This window comes from Hibiscus syriacus, unplaced genomic scaffold (genome assembly GCF_006381635.1).
Source record: "Hibiscus syriacus cultivar Baekdansim isolate YM2019G1 unplaced genomic scaffold, ASM638163v2 tig00000002_pilon, whole genome shotgun sequence".
Lineage (NCBI taxonomy): Eukaryota > Viridiplantae > Streptophyta > Magnoliopsida > Malvales > Malvaceae > Hibiscus > Hibiscus syriacus.
Window position 1 is genome coordinate 1,611,176 of NW_024061752.1, and position 20,121 is coordinate 1,631,296.

At 35.6% G+C, this 20,121-nt stretch overlaps 5 protein-coding genes across 8 annotated transcripts; 1 reads left to right on the forward strand and 4 right to left on the reverse strand.

Moving 5' to 3' along the window:
* Positions 1-1,229: 1,229 nt before the first annotated feature.
* On the reverse strand, positions 1,230-3,814 carry LOC120212186 (probable fructokinase-7). The gene is made up of 7 exons (XM_039210604.1): positions 3,620-3,814; positions 2,856-3,073; positions 2,429-2,641; positions 2,114-2,311; positions 1,897-2,037; positions 1,671-1,787; positions 1,230-1,543 (listed from the first exon to the last, which is right to left on the reverse strand). The coding sequence occupies exons 1-7, from the start codon at positions 3,639-3,641 to the stop codon at positions 1,409-1,411; spliced, it is 1,044 nt and encodes a 347-aa protein (XP_039066535.1). The 5' UTR covers positions 3,642-3,814; the 3' UTR covers positions 1,230-1,408.
* A 1,285-nt stretch (positions 3,815-5,099) lies between these two features.
* On the forward strand, positions 5,100-12,504 carry LOC120211954 (phosphoglucomutase, chloroplastic-like). 4 transcript variants are annotated; one of them, XR_005524645.1, is made up of 23 exons: positions 5,100-5,431; positions 5,527-5,592; positions 5,697-5,741; positions 5,822-5,914; positions 6,069-6,121; positions 6,463-6,514; positions 6,603-6,671; positions 6,799-6,867; positions 7,198-7,320; positions 7,410-7,462; positions 7,721-7,799; positions 7,877-7,941; positions 8,031-8,098; positions 8,326-8,444; positions 8,516-8,590; positions 8,688-8,803; positions 9,080-9,221; positions 9,344-9,425; positions 9,519-9,565; positions 9,649-9,726; positions 9,816-9,921; positions 9,996-10,162; positions 12,494-12,504. XR_005524645.1 is itself a non-coding variant. In XM_039210456.1 (22 exons), exons 1-22 carry the CDS (start codon positions 5,198-5,200, stop codon positions 10,061-10,063), a joined length of 1,902 nt encoding a protein of 633 aa, XP_039066387.1. In that variant the 5' UTR covers positions 5,100-5,197; the 3' UTR covers positions 10,064-10,216. The 4 variants fall into 4 exon arrangements, 2 of the variants coding, with proteins under 2 accessions (XP_039066387.1, XP_039066437.1); XR_005524660.1 differs by having other exon boundaries at positions 10,019-10,162; XM_039210456.1 differs by lacking the exon at positions 12,494-12,504 and having other exon boundaries at positions 9,996-10,216.
* LOC120212282 (probable carboxylesterase 120) lies at positions 10,220-11,479 on the reverse strand. The gene has a single exon (XM_039210669.1). It carries the CDS (start codon positions 11,364-11,366, stop codon positions 10,356-10,358), a length of 1,011 nt encoding a protein of 336 aa, XP_039066600.1. The 5' UTR covers positions 11,367-11,479; the 3' UTR covers positions 10,220-10,355.
* Positions 12,505-12,934: 430 nt separating the features above from the next.
* On the reverse strand, positions 12,935-13,754 carry LOC120212755 (transcription factor bHLH126-like). The gene is made up of 3 exons (XM_039210975.1): positions 13,536-13,754; positions 13,115-13,453; positions 12,935-13,018 (listed from the first exon to the last, which is right to left on the reverse strand). The coding sequence occupies exons 1-3, from the start codon at positions 13,740-13,742 to the stop codon at positions 12,935-12,937; spliced, it is 630 nt and encodes a 209-aa protein (XP_039066906.1). The 5' UTR covers positions 13,743-13,754.
* A 4,267-nt stretch (positions 13,755-18,021) lies between these two features.
* On the reverse strand, positions 18,022-19,140 carry LOC120212658 (transcription factor bHLH118-like). The gene is made up of 3 exons (XM_039210910.1): positions 18,712-19,140; positions 18,276-18,611; positions 18,022-18,176 (listed from the first exon to the last, which is right to left on the reverse strand). The coding sequence occupies exons 1-3, from the start codon at positions 19,024-19,026 to the stop codon at positions 18,108-18,110; spliced, it is 720 nt and encodes a 239-aa protein (XP_039066841.1). The 5' UTR covers positions 19,027-19,140; the 3' UTR covers positions 18,022-18,107.
* Positions 19,141-20,121: the final 981 nt, after the last annotated feature.

The window sequence follows — 20,121 nt, forward strand, 5'->3', positions numbered from 1 at the left end:
TAAAACGGCTACATTTTCATTCCAATATTTTCATTGGGAAATGGAATCGGTAAAAGGATAAAAAGGGGGGTGACTGAGTGGGGGAATATAAAAATGTTGGAAGAAGGTGATGGGATGACGCACTTTTCTTTATTGTTCCATCTCACCATTTCGACACAAACAAAAGAGCTTTCACTCTCAAGCTCGATTTACAATGCGATTCCACCCTACCTTGTGTTTTGAATAGCAGGTTGTTTATTTTATTATTATCTGCAGGTGCAATGTGATCTAGCCATGCCCTCAACTTATGATTATAATTGACGTTTCAAGTTTTCATCTCTTTTCTATCCCCCCTGCATCACTTTTGAGGTAACTTTTGAGATACCTCAAATAAGTGAGATATTATTTCTTACATAATGATTCTGTTTGTTCTATGAACAAGTTTCACATGAAAAAAAATCTCTTTCAACCTAATTTGTTTAATTTGTTCTATGAAAGAGTTTCGCAGGAGAAGAAGGAAAACAAAAACACTGCTATTAACAAACAGTTAAAGTGGCGCTTCACGTAGAATGTATCAGATTCTCGATGGTAGCAAGCAAGGGGGACAGACTGCCAATAGGTAATAATAAAGGGCAAAAGTAATGCTCCAAAGCCTAGGATTGACCCACCCACCTGCCTCAAAATTACCAATACAGTTCCTCTCATGTCTTTCAATACATAAATGGCTAATTGATTTCTAAACCTACCCCTCTTCAAACCCACAGTTCTTCCACACTGATATGACCAGGCATTCAAATCCACTCCTGCACTCTAGTATTAGCGGTCCGATTAATCCGAATCGAGTCAAATCTCGAAGAGCATGTAGAGGTTCAATAGGGAACCAATACTAGCTACAGTTTTTCATAACATAAATACACTCAACGACCTTATTAGTACGCCTCTGGTCTCATCTTACAATGGCCTATTTAAGTGAAAGTTTTAATAGCAAAATCAGAATAGCCTGCGCCCATGCAATTATGTAACCGATATCAATTCCCATAAAAGATCAGCAGAAATATTTCAGGGAAATTAACATTTTCCCCAGTAAAATTTTCTCTCCAACAGTTGACTGTTATCATCATTAGCACACACACTTTCAAACATTCAGCCAACAACATGATTACATGAACCCGACCATTCAAATTTTTGAAACTTCAAATATATTTGATTGCTATCATCTAAATCCCATTTTCAGTAAAAGTAAATATACAAAAGAAAAACACCGTTAATTTTTATTGTTACATTCGAACTTATACAACACTTTCTGGGTAACAAAACTGGCCAAAATCACATCAAATTGTTCCATGAGAAGCAACTCATGCTCAGAACTACAAAGAGTTTAATGGCGAGAACAAAGTATATCAATTAGTATCATCTCCTTTCGTTTCTACTATGCATGATGTTTGGTTAAGGCATCACAAACTGCCTGTTTTGTGGGCAGAGCGGGAATCGCACCTCGCTCTGTTACCGTCAGGGCTCCACAGGCATTTGCAAAAGCTAAGGCTTCTCTTAACCGCTTTTCGTCCTGTCAGAAAGATGAATTCATTTATATGTTGCTCATGAAACAATGGTGTTATAGATTAGAACAGTGAACCTCGAATCCCCAGCTTTGAAGATCATTTACTCTAAATTTATGTGAGAAATGTGGGTACCTCAAACAGATTTAAATCAGAAGCTAGGCTGCTCAGTAAGCCCCCAACAAAAGCATCGCCAGCACCCGTAGTGTCAACAGGTTTAACTTTGATGCCGGGAACCCTCCCCTTGAAAGTCTGCAGTGGATATATAGGTCGATTGTTTATGCAAATCACATGTTAAGAATTATCAATGAAATTCTTAATAACCTTCTTTATCTTTTTTCACAGACAAGATCTAGCTTACCTTGGTGTAATATCTACAACCTGCTGGCCCCTCGGTTACGATTAAAAGCTTAAGATTAGGATGAAAGAGTTTCTTTGTCACCAAGTTATCATCGTAGGGGTCGCCACCTTCGGTTAAGAAGGTAATCTCATCCTCACTTACCTGCATTGTCATAGATTAGCCTGCATTTTAATGGAGTAGTGAGATCCGTTTACAAGTCTTGTAATCAAATTCATACCTTAATAAGGTCTGCTTGATCCCATATGCTCATTATTCCTTTACGAGCAGCCTCTGCTGATAGCCACAGTGGCAATCTTAAATTTGGATCATAAGAGAGGATGCTACCGGACTTCTTGGCAATGTTCATTGCTGCAAGTTGAGCCGACTTGCATGGTTCCTCGATCAAACTAATCGAACCAAAATGAAAGATCTTCGCCTGCAATCAAATATTGCTCGGATATTAGAAAATTCTAAATTCCGCCAGCCTTTCACGTCCACTAATTCAAACAAAGATGAGAAATGCAGAAAAACAAAATTAAATAAAAAAAGAAACCTGCTTGATGAGGTTTATATCGAGTTCTGATTCATGAAGTCGCATATCAGCGCTTGGGTGACGGAAAAACAAGAATTCTCGTTCTCCGTCGGCTCTGAGCGTAACGAATGCCAATGCAGTTCTTGCACTATGGTCAAACCGCATGCCGGAATTGTCCACATTGTTTTCTTTCAAAATGTTAGCTAACATGTGGCCAAATTCATCATCTCCAACCTGATATGGAATCGCAAGGCGTCATGTACATTTACAATCTCATTATCCAAATAAATAATAATCCGATTTCACTGAGAAGAAGTATAATTTCGTCGCTATACATTTAGCGGGACGATTGTTAAGAGTTCGCAGGTAAAAAAGCGGCCCTTTTATTTACAACATAGAATTATTCTACATTATCGGTACATAGTAAAGATAGATGTTAAGAGTTTACCTTGCCTATGAAAGCTGATGTTCCTCCTAATCTAGATACGCAAACGGCCACATTAGCTGGAGCACCACCAGGAGCCTTCTTGAAAGCAGGTGCTTCAGCCAGAGAAACCCCTCCGACTGTCGGTACAAAATCGATCAGAAATTCACCAAAGGAAACAACTAGCGAATTGTTGTTTGCAGACCTCCCATTCGTATCTCCGAGAAGATCTTCACCTCCACCTACAATCCATAGTTGTTCAAGCCCAAAAAAATCTAGAGAACTATGTATACCTATATGCCACCGCTAGTCCTATGCTAATCTGTTCATTTTAAAACATTACCTGCCTATGCATTTTGAAGCACAAAACGAATGGTATTTCAGAACAAATCGAAAATTTCAGTATCCAGTATCCACTACACAAATCCAATATGTAAGTATCAAGAAACAAGATTTCATTGACCAAATCAGATTCATAACACTTAGAAAGCAATCAAATGCCACAATAACAGACATTTCTTCATAATTTAAAGAAAGATAGACCTCAAAGCAAGAACTCTACCACCATGTAGTAAAGATCAAATTTTGTTCTTTTTTGTTCTATACTACAAATTCCCATTTCTATCCCACAAACCAAATCGATATTCGTTTCGTTTACTAATTACTCTAGAAGAAACCCACTATCTCAGAAAGCAAGATGCAGATTATGTTCGAAGATGAATACTTGGAATCAAGAAAATCAAATATCAAAAGGACTAACAAAAAGAATCAAGAAAAATGAGACGAGCCTGTTGTTAAATTCCCAGTCATTGTTGTTTTTGGACAATTACAGAGCTTGAATTCGAAAGAGCAAAGCAATGACCACTAAAGATGTTGCTGGTTGTGTTTTCCCTGTACTCGAAACTGGGAAGAGAAAGAAGAAAACAGAAGCGTTTGTATGAAGGTGACGGTCGCCAATCTTGATTTGGATTTGTCTTTGAAAAATAAAAACTTTGACTAATTTATTAAGCTAACCATCACATGAATTACAATTCTTTAAATGAATTACATATTTTTAAAAAAATGATTTTTTTTATATTTTCTGTATGCGGACCACAGAAAAAACATAAAACCAGCATTGTTGGGTTGCGGTGCGTCCCACGTGGCACGGCCAATAATATTAAAGTGGAAAAGGACGAAAGGACTACTATTGTTGATTCATTGGACCTGAATCTTTCTTCTTTTCCAAACTTTTGATAAACATTAATTTATTACGATAAATAATTTTATGAATAAACATATAATGAATTATTATTAAAATTATACATAAACAGTGTAATAATATATCAGCATAATTTAAAAAAAGGTTAGTGTGTTAATGTATGATTATCATAGAATTACTAATTTATCTTCAAGACCATATTGGGAGCTGAGATGCTCAGCTTGCTCTCCGGCCTCATATGAATTTATTTCTTCTTTGAGAATTAGTAAAAGGATCAATAGTCATCTTCTCTACTATAACAGCATTCTGGATCACCTTCATGCAAATTTCAGTATCAATTCTCTTCCCAACAAACCCACTTCTCCCCTTTCTTCGCTTTCCTTCTCATGTAGGATCCTCTCCAACTAGTCTACAGACAATATATATATTGTGTTAAAGAATGATAGGATCTATAAATATTTGTAAGGATAGAGACGCATATATTAGCAATACAATTTTTTTATATTAAAATAAATATAAAGAAATTATAAGATAAATACTTATTAAGAAAAAAAATCAAATTCTATGATGACCACGTACTCATTCTCACGCAAATGTGTACCATCATTGACAACGGTGATCAGAAACTATGCTGCAAGATAACACCTCAGTGACAAAAGAAGAACAGTTTGGACAAACCTTTTATATATTTTAATCATCATGGAACCATTTGTAAGAAGTTTGCTTTGGGAGAGAGCGTTACATGTCGGTGTCACAGTCTCACATGATTCACGAAATTGATGCATACCCACACTCACACGATCTCTCGTGATGGATGGAAAGAGTCTTACCCCCGTTTGTTATGCCTAATTATATTTCGGGTTGATGATGGCAATGGTGAAGGGAGACGGACAGATTCATTTTATAGGATGTGAAGATAAGCGTTCTCCTACGTACACGTGGCAATGCCACTGGCTCTGGCAGTGGCACTTTGTATTCTTTGATTAATTTATAGCCAAAGAAAGTAGGAGCTGTTTACTCTCTCAAACTCTCAGCTCAGCTTAGATTTTTCCCTATTTTCTCTCCCTCTGTTCCACTCGGTTTCTATAAAATCAAACCAAACAAACTCTCATTTTCTCATTGATTCATTCATCTTTGAAGAAAAAGGGTAAAGGTTAACACAGCAATGGCTTCTTGTTGCAATTCTTTGAGACTGGAAGGCTTGTTTTCCTCTGCTTTTAGATCATCAAAACGACCATCAAATCCCATTCCAACACCTTCTTCCTCTTCTTCTTTCTCTCATCTCTCTACCCATGACTTCCCTCTAAAAAACAACTCTTTTTCTGTATCACACTCGCGTTCTTTTACCATCAAAGCGTCTTCTTCCTCCACCACCATTGCTGAGCCTGAAGGCATCAAGGTTGCATTTTTATCATTGGTTTTCTTCCCCTTTTTATCATTGTTTTCAAAAAAAAAATTGTTGTTTGAATAGTGATTTTTGGTTTTCTTCTACAGATAACTTCAGTACCCACCAAACCGATTGAAGGGCAGAAGACAGGAACAAGTGGACTTAGGAAAAAGGTAAAAATTTTATTGCTGTTGCAGAAATTTCCATTTTTTGTTTGATAAAATATTGAAATTGGATTGGGACTCAATCGTTTAACAGAAAATTCCATTTGTTGCAGGTTAAAGTTTTTATGCAAGAGAATTACCTGTCTAATTGGATCCAGGTTTGATTATATATATATTGCATTCGTTTGTTTGCTTTAGTGTTCAAATGCATTGATAAGTTTAACTCGAATGTCTGCAGTCGTTGTTTAATTCATTACCACCTGAGGATTACAAGAATGGAGTGTTGGTGTTAGGAGGCGATGGACGGTACTTTAACCGTGAGGCTTCCCAGGTCATTCTCTAAGCTGATTTTCAATTAACAGTGCATTTTTCTGCATAGTTAAGACAACATGGAACAGAAAAGACCATATATTATGTTTGCATTATGTATTTAAAATATTAGTCTCTTTGACAGACATCTTGGGATATTTGAATTCTAAATGCAGATCATTATCAAAATTGCAGCTGGAAATGGAGTTGGAAAAATCTTGGTTGGCAGGTGAGTGTTCTTTCACTAGTGCCGCTAGTGTTCTAGGGAAGAGTGATAAAACTGGAAATATGTTTCAAGTTGTCTTCCCAGTTTTTGTTGTTTAGGCATTGATGAATTTTCTGACAAAATGTTGCTCTGGATGTTAAATTTTATTAAAGGATTAAACTAAATGACGAGCGGATTGTATGCCATTTACAATAACTTGCCTCTCCTGCCAATATGTTGTGTTCTCTAATCTCAGTAGCGGTTATTCGAGACTCGCAGTTGAAGGGTGGTGCGAGAAGAGTTTTTAATATTTGGCACTTTATTTTTTAGGCAATCTGCCTAACTTTTATTATTTTACATTGCAGGGACGGTATTATGTCCACACCAGCTGTTTCTGCTGTCATACGAAAGAGGAAGGTAAACATGTCTCTTTTCATTTCGAATGGTATCAATGTTTGCACATTTGTGTTTTTTTCACTTAGTTAAACAAATTTTACCCCTTTAGGCCAATGGTGGATTTATCATGAGCGCAAGCCATAATCCTGGAGGCCCCGAATATGACTGGGGTATCAAGGTTTGTTCCTAATGCACCTTTGGCAACATATCTGGTTATATTATGATAGCTTTTTCCATTTATATTTCCAATTCCAGTTTATAGCTCCGACATTAACTTTGATTGTGTTCATCTACTTGTTTTCTAGTTTAACTACAACAGTGGGCAACCTGCACCTGAATCCATCACCGACAAGATATATGGGAATACTCTTTCTGTAAGTAATTGGATGTCACTGTCATGTGTTTTATGTTTTTGTTTGAAGAGTAAATTCCTAGTTAGTTTAAGAGGCTTGAGATGAACACCTATAGAACGAGTGCATCGAAAAGCTGGCTGGAGTTTCACATAAATAATATGTAAACCCACCATTATTCTTGGTTGCAGCTACCTTATCCTGGATATGTTCTCTGGTGTGTTTGTGTGCTAATCTTGATTACAAACTGTTTTCCAAGATTCAACCTTTTCCTGTTTATGTTTTCTGTTCCCCCCCCCCTTTGTTATGTCAGCAAATAGGTGCTTGATATCTGAAAATCGAAATACTGTGCAGATTTCTGAAATTAAAATGGCTGAGATTCCCGACATCGACCTTTCTCGTACTGGAGTTACTAAGTATGGAAACTTCACTGTTGAGGTTATAGATCCAGTGTCTGACTATTTGGAATTAATGGAGGTGAGGGAAAAAAAATCAACCACCACACCCTTTAATTTTGGATGAAACTTCATGTTTTTGTATCGTTGATGCTATGGGATTATATGCAGAGTGTGTTTGATTTCCAGCTGATCAAAAGTCTTCTCACGAGGTCAGACTTCAGGTATAACTTCTGCCCCTGACTAAGCAGGAATGGGTTCAGTTGTATTAGTTTATTCATAGCTTGTTTTGTATTTGTTTGAGTCTGATGGTTGCTTGCTATGAAGTAGAACATGCTAGAAACGACCATGAAAAAGTTCCGACATAGGCCATAGTATCTCTTAATCAAGTAATTTTTTTCAGTGGATCTTCTGTTCGAATATGCTTTGAGAAAGATCAGATCTTATAACTAATTCTTACTGTATTTTGGTGTTACGTTTAGGTTTGCATTTGATGCCATGCATGCTGTTACCGGTGCTTATGCAAAACCCATATTTGTCGACAAGCTTGGGGCCTGCCTGGTATGTCATGCATATGAAACATCTGAAAAATACTATTTGACCTAATTGATAATAAAGTTGTTAGCCATGTCCTGTAGGATTCTATATCAAATGGAGTGCCTCTTGAGGATTTTGGACATGGTCATCCAGATCCTAATCTTACGTAAGATGTCACTAGTCGCTATTGCTAGAAACGTAGAGTCCACTTCAGCAATTAAATTATACCACTTTCTAACCTGCATGGCTAAACAGGTATGCGAAGGATTTGGTCAATACCATGTATAGTGAGAATGGGCCTGATTTTGGAGCAGCAAGTGATGGTAAAGAAATCGTAAATTTTTATTGTTTGGAGTGTGGTTTGGCATTGCAAAGTACCTTAACTTCTTTCGTTTGGTTCTGCTGTAGATGTGTATTTATCATATATTCTCGATTACATTCCTATTCCAATGCTTGTAGAACTGAAGTTACTTTATTGTATTTCAGTAGAAAAGGTAGTGTTAATACTCTTATGATTTAATCACAATCAAGTTGTTACTTCGTTAAACAGGAGACGGTGACAGAAACATGATTCTAGGTAAAAAGTTTTTTGTTACCCCTTCAGACTCCGTTGCAATTATTGCTGCGAATGCACAAGAAGCGATTCCATACTTCCAGGGTGGTCCTAAGGTACAAAATTCTAGCAGCTTTTCTTTTCATGTTTTTTTAAACCAAAGATTACTTATGATTGGTGTTATCAGGGTTTAGCTCGATCCATGCCAACCAGTGGTGCTCTTGATAGAGTTGCTGAAAAATTGGGTCTTACCTTTTTCGAGGTAAGCACTATTCTGAACTTATGTGTTATAATAAGCTAAGAACACTGGGAGAGAGGAGGCTAGGGATTATATTCTAAGGGTACTTTCTTTGTTTTAGGTTCCCACTGGCTGGAAGTTTTTTGGAAATCTAATGGATGCTGGAAAGTTGTCAATTTGTGGGGAAGAAAGTTTTGGTACTGGTTCGGATCACATTCTCGAGAAGGATGGAATATGGTAATTGCTTTCTTTTTATAAGAGAACCGAGACATGTCTGGAATGTTGACTTAATAGTATTGATTGCATGAACTATTTAGATGCTCATTTATGTAGCTGAATAATTGCTTTAGGTGCTCATTTATGTAAGTGGCGTCTTCATAATTGCATAATCGACCTGAATACTTGAGTTTTATGGAAACGATTTCTCATTTATTGTACTCGCGAATGTTGTTATTTGCTGTAAATTTATACATTTGGTCAAAGTATAATGATCTCTATTTATGTCAATGGCAGGGCTGTTTTGGCATGGCTCTCAATTATCGCATATCGAAACAAAGATAAGAAACCAGGGGAGAAATTGGTGTCTGTCTCTGATGTCGTCAAACAACACTGGGAAACGTACGGAAGAAATTTCTTCTCTAGATATGATTATGAAGTAAGCATGATAGCGCTCTTTCAGAACAAGATGTCACGAGTTCATAGTTTCTAGCTCTGGTTCAGCTAGGGAGTTCTTTGATTTCGGAGAAGGTTTATATTCTCTAATTCATATCTCTGCAGGAATGTGCATCTGAAGGTGCCAATAAAATTATTGAATACCTTAGAGATCTGGCCTCGAAGAGTAAGGCTGGTGAAAAGTACGGTATGTCTGTAATCAACCCCTTTACCCCCTGCACTAGCTACTTTCGTCTTTATATTTTGCTTTTGTTTGACTGCTTAAATTTCCTCACTGTAGGAAATTATGTCCTTCAATTTGCTGATGATTTTTCATATACTGATCCTGTAAGTATTAGCACTCAATTTTCAGTCTTGCTTAAAATTCCTATGCTTTGTGATTCTATTATTTATTTGCGTCTGATTTTCAGGTGGATGGAAGTGTGGTCTCAAAGCAAGGTGTTCGATTTGTTTTCACAGATGGTTCCAGGATTATATTCCGTTTATCGGTATGTGCACGTTTTGTTTTCCCTTGTTTAAATTTACAGGCTGATACACCCTTACTCTTTCTGATATGATTAATTCCATATGCATACAGGGAACCGGTTCAGCTGGTGCAACCGTTCGAGTCTATATCGAACAGTTTGAACCAGATGCTTCTAAACACGACATGGATGCTCAAGTGGCATTGAAACCATTAATAGGTATACTCATAATCATTTCGGCAATTTATTCGTTTCAGCAAAATATATGAACGAATCACATGGTTGTATTTCAGATTTGGCGTTGGCCGTATCGAAGCTGAAGGACTTCACCGGAAGGGAGAAACCTACAGTCATCACATAAAGAAGCACTGATACCGAGCCTTGCCGATAAAGTGCCATCTCAAGTGAGTCGAGGATGGTTGAGTTTTCCTTCTTTGCTGGCCTTCCAGTTTTGTTTTATGTAATTTATGTGAAATATTTGAAGAAATAAATAAAGCATGTAGGTTCTAGTGCTTGATTCTGGGAAAATAAAGCGCTTTTATTATCTTACTTTGCATTATGTGCATCTATTTAAGTTACTAACAGAATATATCGAAACCTGAATCTGAATCCGAATCGGAATATATCTGGACAATACCATCTTTAGGTGTAGCTTAGCTAGCTGATAAAATAAAATCCTTTAAGACCAAGAACAGATCCTCGGCCTTAGCTGGCTGCAAAACATCCACTCCGTGATAGTCGCCGACACGAAAATGGCTCGCTACCTTGACACCCTTTTCTTCCATCAACTTGACCAGCCCAACCTGACGATCAATCAAAGGATCCCCATCACAGCCGGTCACAAACACCCTCCATCCTACGGAGGCCAGCTTCTCCAAAAGCTTTGGCCCCGTTCTCGCGGTTGGATTACAATAATTGTGATCACGGTCAGCCCCGATCGGCAACGCCAGTTCCCACATCAGGTCCCCCACACCTGGTGGCAAAATGGGATCGTTGACCAGCCTTAACTCGGACTCAACCTTCAAGGATCCACCTAAAAATGGTTGGTGTAGTATCAGCCCTTGGATCTTCAAGGGCTTGAGCTCATTGGCTTCTTCCGCTGCTCGTATTCCTGCATGGTACACAACGTTACCTCCCGAACTCGTCCCCATAAGGAAACAAGCGCTGAAATCCGCATGTTGTTTCAACCAATCTTCTTGGGTCGTTTTGATCCAATGCAACGCTTCCATAGCATCGTCATAAGCCGCTGGAAGCCGATGCTCCGGAGCAAGACGATAGTCAACTGATACAACGACGGCTTGGAGTTGCAACGCCATGTTTGAGCAAAAAACATGGAAAATTGTTGTCGATGCGCTACAGTTGATAAATCCACCCGCATGGTAATAAACTATGACGGGCAACTTGTGTGTAACTAAAGAAGAATCAAGCACTTGGTGCCGGGGAAGGAATATGCGCACCCATGTGTGTTTTGACTGATTGATTGTGATGTCTTTGGAGAGAACCGGGACAGGTTGGTCCGGATCAGGTGTGGCCGGCGTGTTGGGAAACCTGTTGGGGTTACGCGTAAGCGAGCCATCAGGGTTGAGGGTGATTTCTAGTCGCTTGTAGGGATCATCGACGACAATGGGATGGGAAGAAGGGATTGTTTTTGTTTGATCCGACATTGGCAGAGTACTTGGATGAGTGCTTCAACTCTGGTCCGCACCGTCTGGTCTTGTTTCACTTCTATAGAGTGACCAAATTATGAAGATAAATAAGAGAGGCAATGACCAAATATGAAAGATTGCTTGGTGGCCAAGCAGATATCTTCATGATATCATGAAGGTTACCGGGTTATCAGTACAATGGCTATGCTTGTCAAACAAGTTTCCCATTTTTATAATTAGAAATCCATGGCATGTAGTTGACGTTTTGGGACAAAACATGGCTGCCATTTGAAGTTAGAACGAAGCTTCATTTTGACTTTTTCATAGTTGATTTTTAAAAAAAAATTATATTTGATAAGATGTACATGAAATGAAAGGTGATATTAAAATATAAAAAAATATATAAGTAATGGGTTTTTTAATTAAATAAAATGCATTACATGTAAAAGAAAAAATTGTTTATTTATTAAATAGTGTTCAATATGTTAAGCAAATCCTTGATTCATTGAACCCGAAAGAAACAATATTGAAATGTTAATATAATTAAGCTTAATTAATGATCCTCTAGATCATGATATTGTCTGGAAATAAGCTGACCATAATCTCAAATCCCATATCTTATTGGCCCAACCAAAGTAGTGTAACAGGAACACTTACAAAAACACAAATAATTTCTTTGTTGCTTCTAAAGATGACAATTGACCCGGACGGGACAATAGCATAATGTAAGTATAAAATTTAATAATTATTATTATTATTTTTATCTCATCATCTTATGTAAGTATAAAATTTAATAATTTCAACACGAGTTGAATTTTTTTTAAATAAGTCTTTAAATAATATTAAAATACAAACAATTAGACGGGACGAGTACAAAATCATGCTCACATTTATCTACCATCTACCACGAATCTAATTTTGTTCACATTCATGCTTCACCATCCACGAAACTTGTACTCATTTTCGTCTAATTGAACACGCGAACCCCCACCCCACTGAGATACCTAATTACTTCTTTATTCTCTTCAACAGATTACAACTAAGAACAACCTTGTACAACGGTTTTCAAGTTGGAAATTGAATATAGTAATGTAACCCAAATGTTTGAATATATGAGACATCCTTTAGCAGATCATATAATAAAGCAGTCTGCATTCTACGTTACTACGTATGTATAAAACAGTTGATGAACAATTCATCCAATACATTGTATAAACTATTCTAGTTATAGTTTATAATTACTTGGCTTGATAACAAACTGTTTATACACTGTTCATTCAACACTTGGTTCATTCACAACCCTATACCGCTTTATGCATTTTGGTGATGCATGAATGAGGATTTGCAACTCTAATCTGTGAATGTGTGGCATTAGATTTGCATCAATCATTAAAATGCTTTGGCTTAACAATGAAATCAATCAGGTCCGTTAACATGCAATGAAGCAAAAACCAAATGATGATATGATACCAGCAACACCTCAATATTAAATCCTACTCCGATACATGTGATAAAAGCAAGTTCACACCGAGTGAAAGAAGACTGAAACTTACTCGAATAATGATCAAGAGCATAAGGATAAATAGCTAGGAAATTCGATTCAAGGATGAAATTTCTTCACTCAGTTTCTGTTGCAGCCTAGGTATATCGACTATTGTCAGATCGGTGACCTATAACATCAAAATAAAAGGTTGCACTCGGTAGTTGGAAAGTTGATAACAATAAGAAATAAACCCTAAACCTAGAATGTGAATGGGTGATTATACCTCAGATTGGATAGTGTGAATCAGTCCTTCATCGATTCTAGTTGAAACACAGCTCACAGCATCCAGTCCTTCCTCGACCATTAGTTTAAGAACCTTCGATAGGGTCAAAGCTCGAGCTCCAACCCCGGTGCTGAACACGACTTCAACACCATCCAAAGACTGGCGAACCACAGCACTGGTTGTGAAACTGTCGTTCGAGCTCATCCCTCGGTCACAACCACTGGAATCGGACAGTTTCTTTAACTCATCTCTCTTGGAACTCAGTTCACGGATCCTCTTCTGCAAGTCTTTTATATAGATCACAGCCCCGTTCATATGATCTGATACTGCACGCTTTCCCTAAAACCCCATGGGAAAGAAAAAAGGTAACCCTAAGGCCTAAACTCATAAAGATTAAGGCGAACAACAAAAGCAAACTCACCTTGATGTACTCAAGGGGGAGAAGGGTTCGAAGAGAAGCATAAAGGGTGGCCATTTCTCGCCTCCTTTGCCTCTCGATATCCCTATGCATGGACTTCTTCTTATCATCGCCATCGCCATTATCACTTGCCAATAATTTCCCTTGGCGGCCTCGACTACCCATAGTGCTGTACAGATAACTGCCACCGCATACCGTCCTTGGGATCATATCCCACGAAAGCTTATCTTGTGGGGTAAAAGGAAGAACACCACCTCTTCCGTGGCTTCGGTGTAAAGGGAACATGTTTTATGGTTCATTCCTTTGTTTTAACTTTTGTTTTGGATTTGAGGGTTTAGGGTTGAGGACAATTATTTTTTAAGGCAAAAGCATGTGGATACGTTTGTTAGAGTGTGAGATCTTTGAATGAGGCCTACGATTATCAATGATTCCTTGCAACCAGGGGGGTAAGATTGCTCGTGAGACATGAGTAATGGAACTGAATCCCTACTCTTATACATTAGGTCAAAATATACATTTCATACTTTAATTAAACATTTTCTTTCAAGTAAATACCTAAAGAAATTTTAGCTTCCAGATTGATACTTGAATTGAGCACTTTCTCCAAAGTTAGTACTTAAAAGAAATTTTATTCATAAATTAGTACTTAGACTTCAATTTCTTTCACTGTTTTGGTATTTTCAATATTTTTCAATTTTTATTTAAAGTGAAATTGTTAATAAAAGGCTTTATGTAAAAATAAGTATCCGGAGTTAACTTTAGGTGCTTAAAGTATTTTTCGTTAAAATTATGTGTCTAAAGTTTTCTCCGTTACACTTTTAGGTGTTTAACGTTTTTAACGCTATTTTTTAGTTGTCTGGACAATAACGTCCATTAAATTCGACCATTAAGTGACACGTGTCAGACATATAAAATTTTATTTTAAAAATTACTTCAAATTAAATTTTATTTTTAAAAAACTCAAATTTTTCTGAAATTATTAAAAAAACTCAAAATACATAAAAACCCTAATTTCAATCACTTAGAACCTTCGGCCACCACCAACGTCGTCGATCGACCGAATACCTAAAAGTATAACAAGAAAAACAACACCTATTTTTTTATAAAAAAAACTTTAAACAGTTAAAGTTAAATTTGGAAATACTTTGGATACCTATTTTTACATTAAGCTATAAAATTATCAAAATAATAGATGAAATTATAAAGTTTAAATTACAACCTGGAAATAAAAAATTTCAAGGTGAGAATGTGTCTAATTCATGTACCAACTTGAAAGTTAAAAAAAATTTAAGTACCAAAATATTTTATTCAAATAGCAAATGTATATTTTATATTATATATAAAGTCCCTTGTGGGCACTATGTGTATTTTATGTGTAAAGCTGGTCAGTAAGCCACCTACTCTTAATATATGTAGATTTGCCTTGTATTATAAGCCTTCTATTTGAAGAAATCAAATGTCCTTATCCTTTGTATTCAAAGAAAGAGAAATGTCAAGGGTCCCTAAATCTTGATTATGATTTTCTCCATTTTTTTAAGAATACATATATATGTTCAATGAAAAGGATACGAAAAGGTATGGTCCCTAAATCTTGATTATGATTTTCTCCATTTTTTTAAGAATACATATATATGTTCAATGAAAAGGATACGAAAAGGTATGGCTAATATTTTAATAATTCTGTTGTTTTTTTAATTAAGTTAATTAAATAAATATGATGTCTTGGTTCAATGTTAAGATTGAGATCTTAAAACTTTGAAGTCTCAGCTTTAGGTCTCACAATATGTATATAAATATGTGGATTTTTAATCTAAATTTAATTTTATCTTAAATTTTATTATAGATTTAAATATATATATATATATATATATATATATATATATATATATATTGATTATTAATTTAATTGTATTGTATAGATGAATATTAAATTAAATACACGATTAAATTATTTTAAGGAATTAATTACAACAATTTAATTAGAGAAATGTTGGTACACCACTCGGCCTAACTCTAAAAGAAGTTTGAAAGATTAGAATATGTATTGATTACCTTGAAAATTTAAAATTATCCTATTTTAGAATTTTTTTTAATTCTCTTAGAATTTTATAAATTCAAGTTCACCCCTAACACGAAATTATGTGTCCGTCGTCGTGTGCATATATCATACAAATATAACTTTTTTCTATATATTTTATATTGAAATATGTTTTCATCCCCTTAAATTTTTATAAATTCAAGTTCACCCCTAACACGAAATCATTTATTCATCCTCGTTTGTATATATCCTACAAATATAACAATTCGAAACCTAAGATATTTAAAGTGAAAATCACTCCTTTTATTTTATTTTTGAATAATCTAGGGTAAGTACATAGTAGTATCTGTTTAAAGATAACTCTTAACTATTTTACATTAAATGCTCGTAATCTTGGTATTCCTGATACTCGAACCCAAAATCTTAAAAAATAACAACAATTCTTTTACCACTAAATAACTGAAGTTCATGCTTACTCCTTTTTAATTAAAGTATTATCCGTTAAAATTATGGTATGAATTTATAAAATTATAACATCAACATCAAACGGTATGTTTTCAAACTATGTCCTTAAAGGGCGCATGGAGACACCTACTTACAGGTGGTTCGGATGACCATGCCACGTGGTGAATTTTGAAAGCTGCATGCGGTATAAAAGGACTCAAGAAGTTGCTAAGACCCGTTTTTCTGCCAAAAAAAAATAATGTGTAGCTGGACTCCACCTTTTTCCAAGCTTTGGAAAATGAATAAAAAATATTACTAATCCAGGAAAAACACTTGTAGTTTTTCTTTTCTTTTTTTCTGAATTGAAAAGAGCCTAAGACATTAGGCTAGAACTGATGGACATGATTCTGCTGTATTGAGGCTGCAATGCGAGAAGGGTTTCAACTTCCATGGGAGGGGAAGCGTGCTGATCTGAGGCCAGCTTGGCGATCCCATCGGCCACTCTATTTCCGGACTTTGAAATCCATTGGAATTTTATCTCCCACTCATGATTACACAAATTTGCGATTGCTCTAACAAGGGAGAATGATAGGACAACAAAGATATTAGGTTAGATTAGGTTTTTATTTCACCTGATCTTGATTCAAATATAATATCCTTTCATACATCATCTAACTTAAATATTAGCGTTCGAATCTCACTAATAGCTTCATTTGATGAATAATTTATTCTGTCTCAATTTATGAGTTGCGACTATATCCGGGGGAAAGTTATAGCCTACCACCTAGCTTCCATGTATCAGAGCTTCAAAATGGTATTTCTTGATTCAGTTCGAACAAGTTCCAGATACACCTGGTAAACAGTAGACTAACAACTTGCATTAAAAAGAATTGAAAGAAGATGATGGGTGAATGATAGGACAATAAAGACGCATACACATGCATGCATCTAGGGGTTGGGTTTGCATGTAATTCATTATTAATGAATATGTATATAATACAATGGTGTATGGACCTTGGGGTTGGGTTTGCATGTAATTCATTATTAATGACAACAACGATAATGAATCTTGAAGCAGATTACTTATTTGATTTTATTCCCTATAAATCGAGCTGGCAGATATTGCAAAAAAGAATGATTAAAGATGGAGATTACGGGTGAGCTGGCCAAGATAATTGGACAGGTACTTGGAACTTCTTTTTCCCTGAATAAGTGAATATCAGATAATATATTATTGACATCAAAAGAACACAAGATCCTTATGCTTATATATATGTATATATGTACAGCACACCACACACAATACCCCATTATGAAATTTATATATATGTATAAAAGAGATAAGCTCCATATATTTAATATTTCTATCATGTGATGAGCAGAAGATCAATTAGATAAACATGAAAGCAAGTAATACAATGCTGCAAAGAAGCTTGATTAGAAAAAGAAAAGTCGATCATCCTATGTTTAACATTTTCTCAATGTATTTCCAATAAAAAAACTCATATTTGAATGATAGAGAAAACATTATCAAGAGGATCAATCGTGAAGCCTAAACATGAGTATTAAAATGAACATGGGATACCAAACAAAATTATCCATAAATTTGCACATCTATAATAAGAGAATTATTACAAATAATGACAAACAATCGATTGAAAATCAAAATGAAAAAGAAAATGAATATATCAACTTTACGTGGAAATATCACATGTAAATGAAAAGAAAAGCTAATATTATCGACGCAAAGTCTCCATATTCATTATAGATTCTCTATTTGTCTCTCATTTTTAATTTTTCACCAAACGATCACACCATAAATTTACTATGATTGACTCAAAATCTTCATATTCACTACATATCCTCTATTTATCTCTCATTTTTAATTCTTCACTAAACGATCACATCATAAACTTTTTCGGATAGGACCAAACATAGTTCATGTCACAATCTCTGATATGGATAGATATCACACATTATTTACAGATCATAAGCATGAAAACAAGTTCATTTCCTCAAATTTGAAGTCAGATGATGTCAATATATGCCAGTGGTGAAAGATCAATCAAACCTAAAATACAAAGTTAGTTTTGTTACTTCACTAGCTCTGGGTATAGTTTTTGTTGTAGCCTGGATATGTCGATGCTTGTTGGATCAGTGACCTGGTGAAGTGAAATCTAATCAATGAGCAAATCAACTGGGTTTTTTTTGAAATAGAAACAAAACCCTAAGTCTCAACATTATTAAGATAAGAATCCCACCTCGGTTTGGATGGTATGAAGTAAATATTCTTCTGATTTTGTTGAAACACAGCTGACAACAGGCAGTCCTTCATCGACAAGAACAGACAACACTCTTGACAGGGGCAAATCCTGGTCTCCAACGCCACAACGAAACATAATCTCAATGCCTGTGAAGCATGGTCGGATTGTGAAGCAGTGGTTTGAAGTGGTTTTGGTTGTTTCCGGTCCAGCACTTGCCGAATTGGACACTCTCCTTAATTCATGTCTCTTAGCATCAAGCTCCTTGACCTTCTTCTCCAAGTGTTTTATGTAATTCACCGCCTCTGTCATGTGATCCGACATCGACCGCTTTCCCTGAAAACCCCAACCCGATAAACAATACCATAAATCAGACAAAAATGACACTAAGAATGACATGAAATCTTGACCTGGTTTTAAATAAAGCTTTGTTTACCTTGATATATTCACCGGGGAGAAGGGATCGAAGTGAAGCATAGAGGGAAGCCATAACTTGTCTCCTTTGCCGTTCAATCTCCCTGTGCAGCTTTTGTTTCTTATATTTATCGCATGCAGCTAACTCTTCACCACCACCACCACTAGCCTCCATAAGGCAGGCTTTCCTCCACCGGCTTTTTCCCATGCTATTTGAAATTATAGGGTTGGCTTCCACTGCTGTATGACCCGTAATCAGATCTTGTGGGATTTTGTGTGGGTTGGTAGTGGAGAAAATCTGGAACACCAGCTCATCGCTTTGTTGTAAAGGGAACATTATTTTTCAAAGATCAAACTCCAGCTTTTCTTCTGTCGATCCCCAAAAGAAGAATGGAAGAAAACCAGTAGATTATACGTTTGTTAGGGTTTGTATCATTGTGAATGTTTGATGCTCATTCTTTCTGCAATCCTTTTTCTTTTTTGTGGGTTGAAAATAAATAAAAGCAAGCATGGAAAATGACCACACCGGCCAGGGTTAAACTAAGGTTAAGTTACTCTTTCAGTCCCTATAATATATCCAGATTATAGATTTAGCTCTTGTACACTAATTTAATTATTTTTAGTCCCTATATTTTTAAAATTTTAAAATTTCAATCTTAACACAAACAGTAAGTGTATACTTTGTTAATTGATTGCTAATAGTCTTTGTATTATGTGTGAGTTGTTTATTAAATTCATGTTCTCTAATTTAATCGTTTTAAATCAATATCATTTAATTATATCATCAATAAATGTTGGATACAATAATAAGACGTGTAACATGCCCAAAAAGAAAACTCAAATTGAAATCTTAAAGACGACATTATTAGAAGGAACAACCACAAATTCATAACATGATCCAAGAAATGGACATGAATGATACTAGGAAATAATTTAATCATATTATTTTTATACCAAGAAGTTAAAGATTGAGATTTCAAAAACCATAAAAATATATAAACAAAAAATGATTAAAGTAAAAGAGTTAAATCCATCCTCTAGGGACTGATGACAAATTTTGACCTTAAATTAAAGGTTCTGGGGATTCTAAATTGTAGGTCGTTTATCTTTGTACAAAAGTAACCCCACTCACTTGCATTCACACAAGGGAGATCAATGCTTGACGTCTGATGCTACCATCCATGATTAAAAAATAATTAGAATGAGAAAGATGTGATTAAATACTCAAGAGATTGCTTTCTAGTGACTTTATACGATTTCTAGACGGATAAATTTTATTTAAATTAGTATAATACACGTTTATTGTATTGTATTGTGAAATTACCGATACACAGTCCTAATCAATGAATAAACAAATTAATATGTTACTCGTCACTCGATAAATATAATATAATGGTGAGGTGTTGTAATGTATGATCAAGAATTTTTCGAA